The sequence below is a fragment of the Pyxicephalus adspersus genome, chromosome 8 (genome assembly GCF_032062135.1).
Source record: "Pyxicephalus adspersus chromosome 8, UCB_Pads_2.0, whole genome shotgun sequence".
NCBI classification, from domain to species: Eukaryota; Metazoa; Chordata; class Amphibia; order Anura; family Pyxicephalidae; genus Pyxicephalus; species Pyxicephalus adspersus.
In genome coordinates, this window is record NC_092865.1 from 20604314 (window position 1) to 20621521 (window position 17208).

Sequence of the window (17208 nt, forward strand, 5' to 3'; positions counted from 1 at the left end):
AGTAATAGGATCTCCAGCAAACCTTGACAAAAACAAAAGGCTGATCTAACTAATTGTCAGATCCTGCCAGTACACACAGAGTCTTTGGGTACTGACAAGCAGCCACAATTTGTTAAACAGATCTCCCACAGCCCCTAGGCATACAACAGCAGAACCCATGTCCCATTGTTGTCGACTAGGGATGAGTGAGCGAGATTTTTAAACTCGATCTCGCTGCGAATTCTGCCATTCTCGCTTACCGAAATTGTAAGCGAGAACCGGCAGTGTAAATTCACCGATCGAGATCCAATTTTCCTTAAAAAAAAATTCTAAAAAAAAAAAAAGTCCCGTGGGCTGTGCTGATCAATTAATGGAGCCACGGCTGCATTCATTGATCAGCTTAGTTTGCGGTCCCGGGCACTAGAGGTTAAATGGGGACAAGTCTTCCCATTCAAAACCTCTAGTGCTCTCTGATTGGCCGAGAAAAGGAAATTACTTGACGCTTGAGCGTCATCAGGATTTTCCTTTCCTCAGCCAATCGGAGAGCACTAGAAGTTTTGAATGGGGAGACTTTTCCCCCATTTAACCTCTAGTGCCGGAGATCGCACACTGACAGGAGGATTTCCAGGGCTGCATGAATGAATGCAGCTCTGGGAATCCTCCTGTGTGCAATCCCTGGGCAATAGAGGTTAATTAACCTCTAGTGCCTAGGGGTTAATTAACCTCTAGTGCCTGGGGATCACATACAGGAGGATTCCCAGGGCTGCATGAATGAATGCAACCCTGGGAATCCTCCTGTAATGATTTACTGGGACTTCCAATAGGTCCGCGAAATGTCGGCAAACCGATTTTGCAGACCCATCGGAAGTTCCAGGAAATTTTCGCCAGAATGGAGCGGCATTCTTGCTAATCCCTATTGTGGACCAGTCAAAATTCGTATCGTTTATTGATGTATTGATGCCATCAGGTGGCACTGTGGATTTAAAGCATTTAAATAATAGTCATGTTTTTATTTTTACCATACTCCATTTGTCAATCAGTCCCTAAATATCAGTCACCCAGATGTAAACAGCATGGCAATCTGTTATATTTTTCTGCATAATACATCTTGAGTAAACTCTGGGTACAGCCAAAGGATTCTTTTGATACTGCAGGTGCTCTCTATTCAGCTGAACAGGACCCTGCAATGTCTTTCAGTGAAAAATTTGCATAGAACGTTTAAAGAAATACAATTAGAGGAAGTATTTTACGCTTATAAAAAGCACAGCAAGATATACACATATCTAGCACTGGTGCAAGAATGTATTGTTTGTGGACTGTACATTATTATTGTTTTTTTTTTTGTTTTTTTTTTGAAGAGGATATTGGCACAAAAAGAAAATACAGTACTTGGTTACAGACCAGGCTAAACATATAGAAACTATATCACAAAGGTGATAAGGCAATATTTTTTAAACCTAAAGCCCAACTCTAATCTCCATTTATCCAGAAGAACATTATATTAGTAAAGGACTTTATAGGCTCTACAGTGTACTTTATAAATAATGTAATGAAACAGATAGAGCATCATCATGTTGAGGACAAGAGTCACTGAACTATCGGCTGCAGGCAGGAAAGTGCAGATTTAACCTGGAGTTTAACGGACATAACAAGCATAATTTATTAGTACTGGAGAAGATAGACTATCATGCTAAAACATAGGTTATCCAGCAAACCTAAAATGGATCTGGCCCAGGACTGAAAATATTTACCAAACAATGGCAAATGTGAGAAACTGTGGTCCATTATATTCTGCCCTGTCTAATGAAACCTGTTCTAAATACAGGTAATACTGCCCGGAGCAGTGTGTTTTAGTGTTCTTCCTTGCAGACTTGAACCCTATTATCATCAACCATATCTGCAATCACTACTGAAAAAAATAAAAAGCATGAATTCCCTGCAGGGGAAATCATCCCAACTGTTTTACATTCTGAGTCAACTACTCACAGAGGAAAGGTCTACAATTTTCTGAGCTTAGGTTGCAACATTAATCAAACATTGTTTATAAAGCCCCATCTTCATTATTCCACAGATTCAGTCTACACTTGTTTGTTTGAAGGTAAATGTTTGTTAAATGTGCAGCATTGTAAACTCATTTGCAATAATCCTGGACAAGATTAATTCCAGATTTGCTGGATCACCCAGGATCTCTCATGTAATAAGAGATGTATTTTCTGCAATCTTAAAGACCTTTAATAAATAAACAACAGGTTTTCACCAAAGCAGTTAAGATTAGCTTAATAAGCATAGAAAATGAGCCTAGAGCTTTAGCTACTCGTTACAAATCATACATATCAAATACTGTTTTTTTTTTAAGATGGACAGAATAAATAAAAATAAAAATATATATACAATTATTGTATGTTTTAAGTCATAGCATGGAATACTCTCAGAATCATATTGCTTAAGGTCATTGAGACATGGCATCATTTTAAAAATTAGTTTCAGATTTTTAGGCTACACGGTCTCTAAGCACCAACCTGTTTATTCTCCACCAATCAAAAGTGAAAGAAAGGTCTAGAAACTGTTGATAGCACAAAATAATCCAAATATAGGCTGTACTGATAAACAATCACATTGTATTATTAACAATTTATTGCAAAATAAACAACTTTTCACTAAACATCCATTCAGTTTCCCAGGGATGACTTAGTTTTCATGTAAATTAGCTTTTATTTTTAGGTGTTTAGCTTCTCACTTAAGATACTTCTACTCTTGATTGGTATTGGTAATAATAAAATGTCATTGTTTATCAGTGCAGCAAAAACTTTAACTTTCACCATATGCTACATGTTGTAGCACCTAGCATGCTAAGACAGTGCTACCCCATATGTCAGACACCCCTTTAGACGTTAGGAAGTATTGCGAAGTGCTGGTGATACTCACCGTTATGAAAATGCAGTATTTATTGAGAGCACTAACAAGATAATTTAGTAGCAAAGTTGGTTATTTATGTTTGCTCTTTCAAATATTTAACCTTAACTGCAATATCATTATCAATGTTTTGGACAGTGGCTTTAGTCTTGCTAAAGCTTAGTCCACACGGACGGTTTCCCCAGCGCTTAACCTGAGGCTTTTAAAGCCCTTGTTTGAATTCCTATGCATTACAATGGGTTCATCTACACCAGGACGTTTCCTTGAGGCACATTTATGACAGTTATCTTAAACGTTGCTTGCAACATTTAAAAAATCTAAACGCTGAGTTAACACTGGAAAATGCACAAAAACGTGGGAAAACGTGGTAAAAGCAGGTAAATGCTTCCGTTGATTTCAATGGGACTTTTTCCTGCGGTTTCCCGGGTTTTTGAGCACTTAATATGCAAATTAGTTAAAACGCAGTAAAGCGCGATAAAACGCAGTTTACAAGTTTTAAATTTTAAAAAAATCTGCATAATTCTATAGAATCTATTTCTCTTAGAATGAAAGCTCTTAAGCGTTTTCATCATCTTGAAAAACAGCAAAACAAAATAAACTTAAGATATAAATCGTATAAATATATTTGCACTCAAGACTGAAATTTGATTAAATCCCTGGGCTTCTTTTTACCTCTCTATGCAGATCATGCCTCTATATTATGATCTGTTGGATAGAGGGTTCATCCATCAATTGCGTTTAATAATATCAACCCATTGTTGAGTATTTACACTATATTTTTATTACAACTTCACAATACAATCTACATTGCAGTATTATGAAGTTGTAATAAAAATGTTTGATGTTTTAAACTGCACCTCTGCCACTAAAATCCCTTTCAGTCAAACTTACAAGCAAGTGAGTACTACAAAGGTCTGTAGCCTTTTGTTCTTCATTTTGCAAACTATAAATATCCTTGTTGACCTTATGTGGGAAATGCACCCTTCTCCTTTACCATGTAATGTATGTTTTTTGCAATATATACTAAAAATAAAATCACCTAAGGTGATGTAGGCCTTTTAAAAGACCCCACACATAAAAGTATGTTTTGTTTTAGTTGCTTATATTAGAGCAATTTCCTGAGACCCTAGCAACAGTTGGCTTAAAGTTCCAAGTCTGCAGTCTGGAAGGTATACATTTCTCACTCCTAGTAAGCTGAAGAACTCCGCATGTGAACCTTGTCCCTGTTACGTACTCTTCTAACAATACATGTTTTGGCCTTAAAGCACAATTGTCAATGGAATATTGGTCTAAGTTTGGTCATTGATACTAACTTTGCAGCAGAATGTTACATTTTGGACACTGTTTACATCTGTTGTATTTAATTATGCATCACTAAGTCAAACAATAACAGATGATAGTCTATCTTCTTGGTTAATGTGCACTTACCTTCAGAACAGTCCTGCCCACTGTACCCTTCCTCGCACTCACAGACACCATGCTGGCACTGCCCTCTCCCACTGCAGGCATTCACACACCACATGCGCCCGCAATCCTCTCCGGCATAGCCATCTTGGCATACGCAGGTCCCATTGGCACAACGTCCTTTTCCCAAGCAGTCACCTGGGCAGCGGAGTTCATTGCAGCTGATACCGGTGTATGGCTCTTGGCACAAGCATTGGCCATCTTGACAGTGCCCGTGAGGGCTGCACTCCTCTGGACACAACAGGTCTGTGCACCACTCGCCGGTGTAGTCTGGCTCACATACACATATGCCCTCTATACAAGTGCCCCTGCCAGAACAGCCTAGTGGGCACAACGGCTCAGAACAGTTTTCTCCTCCCCAGCCTTGGCTGCACACACAGGAGTCCAGACTGAAGTTACCATGGCCACTACAAGGAGGTGCAAATTCTGTGAGACCTGTGGAGAGAAGAAATAATTAGATATTTTAAAATGTACATTCTTGATACATACACATGTTCTTTCTTTTACTGTGACTGTCTTTTTTGTGACATTCCTGTGGCCAAAATGGACAGGACCATGTTGAAATATCTAAACAGTCTCACATCTCAAGAAAACATTACATTAGCTGACATTCCCATTAAATTTTACCTTTAATATTGTAATGTAGGTAAATGACTTGCACTTAGTTTCTAGGCCCATAAAAGTCTATGAGGATTTTTTGATGAAAGGGTCCCTATATAGAAGGTGAACGTGCACCACACTTTTTATAAATAGAATTTTTGTATAATGCACATCAAACCTCACCTGAATCTAACAAAAACCACAATGAGCATGGAATTGTTTTTCTTATTTGCATGAACATTAAAACCGAATATTTACCAATAATACTAGTAGGTGAAGATTGATGGTAGCACTTTTTAAAAATGTTTTATTGTGCATTAACTAGCACATCGCACCACAATGTGCATGCTTGAATATGGTAATGCAACACCAGTTACACCATCACTGCTCTGTCAGTAGCTATAAAGTAAGACAACAAACATGGAACAATAATAGGAGAGGATAATAGTGATGACACGGCAAAAAAGGCATAGCTGTCTTTGCTGGTAGGCAGTAAATTCAGAGATGAGTTTGCCATAATGTTCAGTTAGGCTTTTGCACATCCTCATAAAGTGCTCATAATCCATTCCCCCCTTTTCTATAGCTTAGTTCTTGTTTTCAGAGTACCTGAACTCACAAGAACTAAACCCATACCTTTAATGTGTTCTTACCTAGTCCCACTCTTGAGTTACTTTATCTAACTGCTTGTTAATTCTGAATGAATGGTCAAACCAGGTAGTGACTATCCATACCCACCCCTTGTCAATCACTTCCCTCTCACAGCCTGTCATTCAAGAAAGCTGTGAGAAGGGATCCATGACTAGGATTCCTGTGCATGTGCAGCAATATTTATTGGCATATGATTGATGGTAAGTTTTGCCATCCAGCCACAGATTCAGCAGTTTCTCAGCATTCGGCTTATACCTTGATGGATGGTCCAAGGTGATTCTGCAACTTTATGTGGAAACTGATACATGTTTTTTTGTTATTTATAAATATGATCCATGTATTTACAACAGACACTTATTTTTTGTGCCTAGTCTACAGTTCTTGTGGGTCAGTCCAAATCACATCCTGGGCTGAGTGCATGCCATTAGGTTGTATAAGTGAGTTAATTGCAGGGTGCATACCCTCTTCCCCCCTTGATTTTATCCAGTATGGTGCTATAAATATATTAGGGTAGAATTTAATGACTTTCTATTACTACATATTATCCCTTGAAAAAGACTTCTTTTACCTCTCCTGCCATAACTGACTAATCATATTATACATCCTCCAATTTTGGCATAGACCAGGGCCTCCACCCTTCACTCATTTGGAAAACACTAGTTCACACCATAGGGTTTTGCAATAATTACTGGTTATGCCTTCTTCTTTCATACATCCATGACATCCTAATCAAAGAAATCACATCCCATCATTTTCCTGTGTTTGCCCTTTCTTCACCTTCCGCATTGATTCCTGCGTCGGTAATGCTTCTCTCACTGCTCTCAGCCCATGGAGCTCATCAATACGCCAGACTGCAAACTTCCTCTCCCACTTAACAATCCACTTTTCCTACTGACCACTGCATCGACCTGGCAACCTTCTGCTCTGACAGCACTGAGATTAGCACGTAATGGGATTGCAGGGACTCCATTCCTCATAAATACTTGTCAGATAAGTATTAATTAGTCCTTCCTCTATTTCCTCCGTGCGTAGAACTCTCCTGTGTGTTTTCTAAGCATTTTCATAGTTTTATTGCTGTCTTCGTGTAATTTCTGGAAGTTTAGTCTGTGCATCTATTACTATGTTCATTACAGACTTCTACTCTTACAAGTTTTCAGCACAGTTTGACCCAGTGTACTCACTCAGCCTCCCTGCATCTCAAAGAATTTTATTTAACATCATAAAGGGTTCTGGAGCTGGTCCAGGCAACAAAACTAGACCTCAAGATAAAAAGAATTACAAAAAAATGATGAAGGAGATCAGTGATTTGGGAAAGAAATGAATCAATTTACATAAAAACTATGGGGTATTCTCAAGAAGTCCATATTGTGTAGTATTTTGTGTTACTATCATCCTAACATTTTACTGAAAGTTAAAGTTAATACTTGGCATGACTTTTGCATTTTTTATTGGTTGAACATAATGATTTTCACATTTGTTTCACATTGCTGTTCCCCAGTTTTATAACTACATTTAATTTGCATACTTTCTCCCTTTGGTGGTTATATCCACATTAGTGAATGAGGTTCATATCCCTGAGATAAACCCAGTTACCTTCTTTTAAAAAGTTTATGGTTTTGAGTGAGACCACAGTTGAGCCATTGCATTGATTTACTAAAAGATAATGTTCAGTTAGCAATGTGAACACAGTTAAGCTGTGCACATTTTAATGCAAAATACGATTTTCATTTTCATTTTTTAAGTAGACCTCACATACTTTTTCTCTAGTATTGTGAATATTTGCTAAGTAATGTGCAAGTGTATTTATTACCATACAGATATTTAATACAGGTATTGTACATTGCTCACAAGAACAAAACCCGTTCACAAAACACTGTCATCTGCATTTTTGTATAGAAAGACAATATCTTTGTCAGACATTTCTTTGCGTTAGCATATACTTTCTGGATAGAGATGTCTTTGTTTTTTAAATTACTGATGGAATTTTTATAACTCTTTAATGTTCTGCTAACTACGAACTATTTTATTGGCTTGTGTTATAAATGTATATTTTCTAATGATTCCAGCCCTGAAGAATGGTGTGTTGTTCTGGACCTCCAAAACATGTTGGTAACATAAAATGGAATGTGTTAAACTGATTTAATGGAATGTATTTAACAATTCTTTTTTGGATGTCAGTGTGCTTTTGCTCCTTGCATCAACATAAATCATTATATATAATAAGAAGGCGTCTAGATTGTAAACATTTTTAGACTACAAATTACAAAAAAAAACAATTATCCTAACCCAAAGTTGACTCCTGGCATCTAAACTCCCACCTACCATCCACTGTCCTGCTGTGGAAAAACAGAAGTACTCAGTACTTATGCCGGTCAATAGTCAGGGTTTACAATAAACTCTTGCATATGATTGTTCACAATTTCACCAAGACTTCGCTTTTTTATTAAGGAAAATACACCCAGCTTCCAAAAATGCTTGTAGCTTCTTGCAGTTTAATTTCTCTGACTATTGTAAAATAATTAGATGGGTTGAAGACTTATTGATTTGTGTTTGTGCTCAGATCATGCAAAGCTTTTAAGATATATTGTGAGCTTCACATGCTGAGTTGGATTTAAGCCGATGTTTAATAACTGTAAATATTAAAATACTGTATGATTATCCTGGCCAGATTTAGACCCCGTTGGGTGATTATATGACAGCCTCCAAAGGTCAAATATAGATGACCATGATTTTTAAGCATGCACAACAAGTTTGCCTAGATGCCAATTGCACCATCAGTTTAAATTAGTTTATTACATTCTCCATGCATCAAAGCAAAGGATGCAAAAAGTTTTACTATTTGTTTTCCTCATAATGCTGTCACACCCTGAATAGAAAAGCAAGTCAGTCCCCCGCTAGGAAATTCAGAGCATGTTTCTTACTATGTATGTAAAAGAATAGCAGAGGTCCAACACACCCCCTATGGTGTTGGACCTATAACTCTGCAATCAGCAAAGCTTATGCTTTCTGCAAATTGAAAAGCTCTACTTTAACAGGGGCTGTGTCAGACCTTGACTGAGCAGTGAGGTGAGGGAAGGGGGGGGGGGGGGGGACCTCTGCAAAGAGATCACTGCTTCCCCTCAGAAAGCAAGCTTCCCAGTATGCAGCTGCTAGAGGAAGAAAATCATTTATACTTTGGCTGTAGCTGTAAGATTTTTCACACATTTACTTTTGAATCATTTGGTACATTTTAAATTGGACTAGTTAATAAAATTCACATTTTAAATACATCATCATTTTATTATCCTAGTAATAACATTGTCTTTTTCTTGCCCCTAAAAAAACACAAGACATTTGTGCTGATGTCAATGACGAAGAGAAGATGCCTAACACAAATATGCATGTTCATACCAGGATCTTTTAGCAAAAAGGTCCATCAGCACACAGTAATCCTGAGTAAATTATAACATTTCTAATTTCTAGATATATACTGTATGTATCACTTAGTGTTGTACAGGGACAAAGGTATAATAGGAACAGAAGAAAATGTATTTTTTAATTGTTGTTTATTGATTCACCTTTTGGAAAATATAAATGTGAATTTTAAGAATTCATGACTGAATGACAACAGTTCAGAAGTAAGACTGGGATGAAAATGGATTATAGATTTTTCATACAGTGCTGCGGGCTAGATCATTTATACAATACCTTGTATTTGGTTTTAATGCACACAGTGTATTAACTTAGTGAATGGACCGAGTGAGGGGCTTCTTGTAAGAGCTGTAGACTCTAAGCTTAACGTACACTGTAGAATCTTGAAAGACTGTAAAATGTGATTCATGAACAAGTATCGCTTCTTTCCAGTTTATTACAAAGACACAACATGAATGGAGGTGAGGCTGCCAGTGTAGATAAGCTTAATACCTGAGACCAGAGCTAAGGACACAATTGTGTTGGAACTGTGTATAAAGTCAACAGTTATCCAGAAAAGTTCCCTTTTTTGTTGTGATGATGTGCTTAAATAACATTACTTATAACTTAAAAGTAAATGTATTGCATGAGTGGAGAGATTACTATACATTGTAATTAAAGACTTACCTCCCTGATTTCTAGACTAAACCCCATCCACCTGCCTTCATCCTGTTCAATAGGAATGTGTTTAATTGCAACTTAAGTGCTATCTTTCAACAATTAAGCAGTCATTTTCTAGGGGTTAGTAAGCATGTAGTGGCAAAATTCAGAATTATTACAATAATCGATGGCACCTTGTGGTATTTGTTCTTAGCTTTTAGAGAAGACTTTTAGTTTACATTTTTTAAATTTCTCACACTTTTTGTTTATATGCAACATTTTGCAGAGTAATTGTAGTGCTACTGGTCAACATACACACATCTTACAAGCAGAATTTGAAGTTCTCACATTATTAACTACCCAAAGATGATTTTACTGTTCAACTCTAGGTCCGAAAGGGAAAATGAAAACAGCATCAACTAGTAAACCAATATCCCCACATTCCCCATGTCTACTTACCTTTCAAGAACATAAAAGTAAACTCACTTATCTCTCTCTGCACAGAACCATTAAACAAGCATTTTCTTTGAACTAATCAAAATATGAACGGTTTATGAATATACTTCTATCTCTCATTTTGCTGTCTCATTACATTAAACACAAAATAAATATACAGTTTTGGCGAAAATTCCACGGGTCACATAAAAGATAACTTACAGAATAACATAAAACATTAAAATAGGCCTCCAGAGTATAAAATAGACAAAAAAAGCTTGGTATCTGGTTAGAAAAGGTAAATGTTAACGCTTAAGGTGCATATGAATGTTAGGGTTAAGCATATGTGGCAAGATGGAGATTGGGCATGGGTTGCCACTCAAGGACTTGGATGCACACTTATTCATTTCCACTTGTTTTCTGTGTCAAAAGGCCTACATCTGGTACAGTTGAGTTGGCACGAACTTATATTTCAAATAATTTCCCCAATTCACCTGCTACTTTGAGTACACTGGCCTATTATATAGTGCGGAGGAATAGCTTAGTATCCTGAGCAAATTATAAGTACCAGAAATCTGAAGCTGTTATTTGTATCATTTTAGTGCTGCATTTTCTAACAGCTGGAATCTGTTGCTGTGGCATCCCATATTCACTTCTTCTAATCATCATCAGCAATTATATTGTAACTTTTATATGAATATTTAAATAAATTCACATAGGTAATTTAATAATGGGAGCATTGTGTTCATACCTGTAGCTTCTACATCCTGACATCCCCTTTCATTACAGCGCTCTCGGAGCAACATCACCTCTCTTTCCAGAGCCTCAATCCTGCTGAGGAGATGCTGCACAGCATGAGGGGCCGTGTAGCACTGACATAACCTCTGCGGAACTCGGATACTGTGTGTAAAAGTTATCTGGCTCCCAGCATCAGGTGTGTTCTCTGTTTGCTGAGAAACCCAGCTTGCGTCTTCTGGAGATTCAGGTTCCAATGTGCAGGGAAATCCCATGGGAACATTAAAATTGTAGATGTGATTAAAAACCAAAGGCTGGTGCTTGCTAACAGGTCCTGGATCTGTCTGGTTCCCCTCTTCTCTGGTCTGAATGTGCACCCCTGGGGTCTGGCCAGTTGTCACAGCAATACATTTTGAGTGTCTGAGTATACAAAGCAGCGCAATCAGGTGCACACCAACTTGCAGAGGACCCAAAGCACTTCTCGCTCCCTCACTCCCCATCCTTTTCCTCACGATATAGGCACTGGTACCACAACCTCAGCCAAGTGGTCTGTTAAGAAAAAAAAGTATATTAAAATATATTTTGTAAAAGAAAAGAAGGATATATTGCTAGTGAAGTATGTATAACAAAGATAATATAAACAATAATTCTTTTATTTTTAGATCACAACTTAATACCATAGAAAAATTGAACTGAAGTTTCATCCCCTATTAGTAATTAGCATACATACCTGTAAAGCTCCATGAGAACCTATGGCAGCACCACATCTAACAACCAGATCATCACAATAGTAATGATTACAGATAGGATTTAGACTTCAATAGCCCGTTGCACTCTGAAACTTAATGAGCTGAGGGCTAAAAATAATTAGACATCAACCTCTGTGAATGAAAGTGAAAGGAGTTTACAGCTGATCTCCTGGCAGATACAAATAATGCAGCTCTGTAATCATTAATAAATATTTTTTTTTGTTTTTTTTTTTTAAATACAAGTAGTGTAACCATCTGAATTTAACCTCTAGCAGCCTCTTGCAGTCTGTGTAGAGCAGGGTTGGAATACACATCAAAGAAGCAGTACAAGGAGCCAATCTATTCTTGTGTTGACCAAGCACATGCTAATAGGAAGAGAAAGCAAAGTGAGGACGATCTGAGGCCATCGCTGTGCTACTTTTCCTTTTACTGCTTAGTCAAAGGTTTGGGTAAGTACAGGACAGATGCAAATAACGTTCCCCCCATCTAATCTATTTTACCATGCCACATCCCAATATCATTACAACAAACCCACAAATTTAGCAAACTGAACTCACTTAACGCATCTAACATATCTATTAAATATAACAGGTGATTCTTCTATTAAAAACGTAATTATTTATTAATTTATTAAAACAGTATACAAAATTATACAACTTGCTGGGGCTCTACGCATTTCACAGGCCTAAATTCCCTTCCCCAGGAACCACTCAGAGATATTATCTTCATTTTGCATGAATGTGGACAGGTTCATGCCATTATTTCAAAGACCACCAAGGAGAAACCAAACCAGTATGGCACAGCAATACCAACCAATTCCCAATGAAATACTATAGATCTGTGTCACCTTCAACTATTTCTGTATAGTATACCAATCCAACTAGTACATCCTCTTCAATTTCTGACATTTCCTTGGTGCAATCCTAAAAAGTAATCTCCATTATTAAAGCTAAAGCAATATTTGTGGGAAAGTACAGGACAGTATGGGCTCTGATAAAGTAGGTTGAATCATGTTGATCAGACTAAGGGTATCTAGCAGAAAAATAGTCCTGCAAAATAAATCCCTGGATTGAAGGTAAATATTGCAGGTAAAGCTGGTTTAGCTTTTTTATTTTTTTATATGTTTTCATCCTCTTAAAGGGCCTGATTTATTAAAGCTCTCCAAGGCTGGAGAGAATACACTTTCAACAGTGAAGCTAGGTGTTCCAGCAAACCTGGAATGGATTTCTTCAATGTCATTTGCTATTTGCTTGCAAATGCTTTGAATCCTGGACCAGATCCACCCCAGGTTTGTTGGACCACCCAGCTTCACTGTTGAACGTGTACTCTCTCCAGCCTTGGAGAGCTTTAATAAATCAGGGCCAAAGTGCTAAAGTTGCTATTCCAAATCTAAATTTACAATTTGGCTTACATCACATGGGCTTTGCAATTAAATTAGTTATACAGGCAAATAGGCAAATCTGGAATCAAAACATACCAAGTCAAAAATGATGATTCTATGAAGCAATAAAAGCATTTACTCAATACGCATGTTTTTTTTCGCTGATCATACAACAAGGTATCCCCTGGTCAAGGTAGCCCCTGCTTGCACAGGCTGACTATAAAAAGATACCTGGCAAATAATAGTTCACGCCGCTCAACAGTTTCATGCTGAAGAGGTAAAACAACCATAAAGGTCCTATAATATTATTTTTCCACATATTGTTGGCTGCTAAAGCAAATGTGATCTCTGCATAAAAAAGAGCTGTTCTTTTTAAGCCAGTTTTTGGGTTCTGCTATGTGGCCAGATTAGTTGTAAAGAATTTTCCGCTTTGTAGCTTAGTTCTATTTCTGTTCTGTAGCTCTGTATATTGTTATGTAACTCTGACTGTAGTGAATGTTCTTTAGTACATTTTATAGGCCTTCATATCATAATACATTTATGATTTATCTGAACACTGAATGCTATACAAGATAAAAGCAAAATAACAAAAGATGTCATTATTATAACTGTGCCGTATGTAGTACTTCTAGACTCAACTATACACAATTATTTCAGAGATTAGGACATGGCGCCAGAAAACAGACATCAGACCTTTCAGGTTCTGTCTTATTTGAGCCAGATAAGGGTTTTAGTCCTGAGTAAGTGCTGGAAAGGTATTGCGTTTGATGTTTCTCCGTCACTGTTGCAGGCAACACCATCTGTACCCTCTCTGTGGGACTGCCAATAAAAGTCACTGCAAGTCTGGTAAAAAGATGAATATGGAGGATTTGGAGCACTATTTTCTAATATACTGCTGTACATGTCAGATCTGATAAAACCAGATCATGAAAATCCCAGCAATCCTGTGCTTGCTATACTATAACTCACAGACTGACAGCCATGAGAGCAAAAAAATAATGTTAACAAACAGCATATGCAATTCTTAAAGGTACACTCCAGTTGAAATTGAAAATTAAAGGAAACCTGTCCTGAGTTCATACTAAAAATCCTAACTGATCTCTAGTTTCGGTTGACCCAAAAAAAAGAGCTAGTCAATTTAAAGGAAAGGTAAAATTCTTCATTTGTATTCTTCTAAAAGTATTGAAGCCTTTGAATAAACAGCAAACCAAATAACTAACCTTAAAAAGTCATAAACATCTATATGTCTAATTAAATACAAAAAAACACAGACTAATTATTACATCTACCATAAATACAAACGAGGACATCAAATACAACACTAACTCATTAAATCATTTAAAAATACCCCAGAGAATGTGAATGTTACCATTTTAGGTATATACCATACAACACATTCATTAGTTATACTTTATGGGCAGTGCAGTGGCTCATTGGATAGAACTCACGTCTTCCAGCATTAGGGTCACCATCTGGATGTTTGTATGTTCTCCCTGTATTTGTGTGGGTTTTCCCCTACAATTAATTGTTTTCATTTTAAAACTGCCCTTTGAAAATGTTGTGGGCATATGACTATGGTATGAAGTATGAAGTAACACTGTGTGCACATACTAACTGCAATTTTGTATAAATATCTTTCATAATATTAGACCTAAGTCCCCCCAACAAGATATTTTGAAAAGTTTTGCTTTATTTTTATTGTATGATACTTTTTAACCAATTGCGGTATTGTTTTGCCTATATGGCAGTATACTAATTATTTTTATGGAGTATTTATTAAATGATTTCTATGACATAGCGTCATGCTTTAATGTCAACTCATATATTTAGATGTAATAATGGTGTTTTATTTATCCAATAACGTTCATATGGACATTCGGCAATTTGGCTTATTTGTGTATCATTGGGGCTATGAGCCTAGTTCAATGAAGTCCTATTTATAAGTTACATTCAGATACAGTTGTAGTGACTTATCCACCTGAATGCTTAAACATATTTTTGCCTGTATTCTGCTTTATACTGGTGCTCTTTTGCTACCAGGTGTTGATCTTTGGGATATGCTTGTGAAATGAGATAAAACAGTTAGACACTCCACATTGTACAGGTTGTCGTGGGGTTACATACAAGATAGGGACTGTATGTTTGTTTTTAAGTTGAATTTGTATGTAAGTAGGAACAGGTACATTTTTTTAATAAAAACGATTGGTCCTTCATGTAAGTACTATAGCAGACCTAAGAGCTGCTGCAAAAAGTCCCTTTTTATTGAGTTGCTTGAAGTGCAGCAAAGTACAGCAGCTAATCACAATTCACTATGATAAATTCAATCCAATACATGATTGATATTACGTAATGCATTTACAAATGAACACTGTTTAATAATGCTGCATGTGACAGAGTTGCCCCTGGTACTCAGTAATGAAGGTGTTAAAATACTCATGTAGGCATTAATCACCTCTGTGCCACTTTTCACAGTCTTCCACTTGAGCAGAACAGACACCTAGATTTTTGAAATGCCAGTCACCTTTTCCAAACAACCGAAATGAATGCTGCCAGGCTGCTCTTTGTAACCCATCCGCACTTCGCTGCCATCCTCTGTCATGTGTGAAAAGTAATGTGTGCTGCTTCTTTCTTGCAGGCATAAGACTTGCTGGGGTGACTCCAAATGACATTTTCAGCACAGTGAATTGAATGGAATGGGGGTGGATAAACGTAATAAAAAGAGAACTTCACTTGTGAAAATAACTTTGACATAATTACCTTTACAGTGTGCACTCTGGTCATGGTACATTATGATATATGGTGTGTGTTATAGCTCTTGTCAGGGCTGCATTGTAGACCTCATGTTCATTACTTGTAAAATGTCATTTAACCCAGTATAAAGCTCATATAATTGATGCTTCTGTTTATGTGGCAGTAACACATTATTAAAGGGCTACTAAAACTAAAAACAACCACACAAAAGCTCCACACAAACAGCCAAATACACTGTCTAAAAATGTGAGTGAAAATCTGTTTTACCAGCAAAGGGATTTATAATTCTATATAGCCAATTATGTGATTCAGACTCCCTTTCTTGACAACAGTAGGTGAAGCATAGAACATTAACCTGGACCCATCCAAACGTGTTGTTAAACAATGGAGGCGCTGCAGCACATTAATTAGGTGAATCCTGTGCTGTAACCTTCTGTAAGCGTGTTCATAATGTCAGACAGCAATGTATACTTTTTTTCTGGTCTGGTTTTATGCAAGAAATTACAGGAGACTGATGGTGAGGCATATTGAGGTAGATATTTTAATTCTATATAAATAAATGTGTAAAGTGCACCTCTTTGGAAAACATAAAATGAGTTGCCTCCATGTACTCTCTATCCTGGGAACCCCAGTTCCAATATAAAAAATTCAATACAACACTTCCTAGTTAAAATGTTAGACAACTTGCTTTTCTTCTGAACCTTCTTACTGGATCAATACTATAAGTGGAATAAAGTTTGGGAAGGCATATGTGATATGTATAGAATCCTGCAGATTACATATGTGCTGTACAAGACATATGAAATAAAATAAATGGAAGAATGTGAAAAAAGAGCACATGTACAATATTTGATAGTCAGAGAATATTCAGCAATAAGGCATGTGGGTAGCAGCTCCTACACTGCTTTGATTGACAGATAAATCCAACCACTGGAATATAAGCCTGGAGCCTGTCATGAGTGCCTTATAAGCCATATAGCGGGGCTACAGGGCTGAGCAGTGAACTGTGTCTGCAAGATAATTTCCTATGGCTATTTATGTTATTACCACTATAAGAAGGGCTGGTATTACCAATATAAGAAGAGCTAAGCCAGATGTCCAACAACACCTGCATAAGACAGGCTTTCTTCAGACTTGTGGTAAACTGCAACATTGTACTGCATACTCATCAACACCCCAACCAATCGTATTCAACTGTATGGGAGCAGTTGGGAATCACTATGTGCAAACATTTGCACTGCAGTGGGTTTGTGACACAGTTCCTGAAAGCTATATGTTGCTTCTGGCTGTGCAGTTGCTTTTCCTCCTCTGGAGAAACAACCACATCAGTACCACAGATGCAAGACTAACAAATTCAACTTCTTGTTGTGTGCTTCTCCAGGTCCATGTGTTTTCCATGGGGGGGTTGATCCTTTACCAGAGAATGTCTGAATTATTTGGCTATACACTAAAAAAAGGTTTGCTTGCTATGGACTACTGCATTTTGATATTTATTTCTACGTT

The 17208-nt window shown here is 37.1% G+C and overlaps 1 protein-coding gene across 3 annotated transcripts in view; it reads right to left on the reverse strand.

The window, feature by feature from the left end:
- The window catches only part of TNR (tenascin R), a 304192-nt gene that overhangs the window by 126274 nt on the left and 160710 nt on the right, over positions 1 to 17208 (reverse strand). For 2 of the 3 annotated variants that reach the window (XM_072419729.1, XM_072419730.1), the window contains 2 exons: positions 10841 to 11373; positions 4321 to 4791 (listed from right to left, as the gene is read on the reverse strand). In XM_072419729.1, the coding sequence (XP_072275830.1) occupies positions 4321 to 4791; positions 10841 to 11324 (955 nt within the window). In that variant the 5' untranslated portion in view covers positions 11325 to 11373. The remainder of the gene's footprint in view (positions 1 to 4320; positions 4792 to 10840; positions 11374 to 17208) is intronic. The other variant, XM_072419731.1, reaches the window with a different exon arrangement.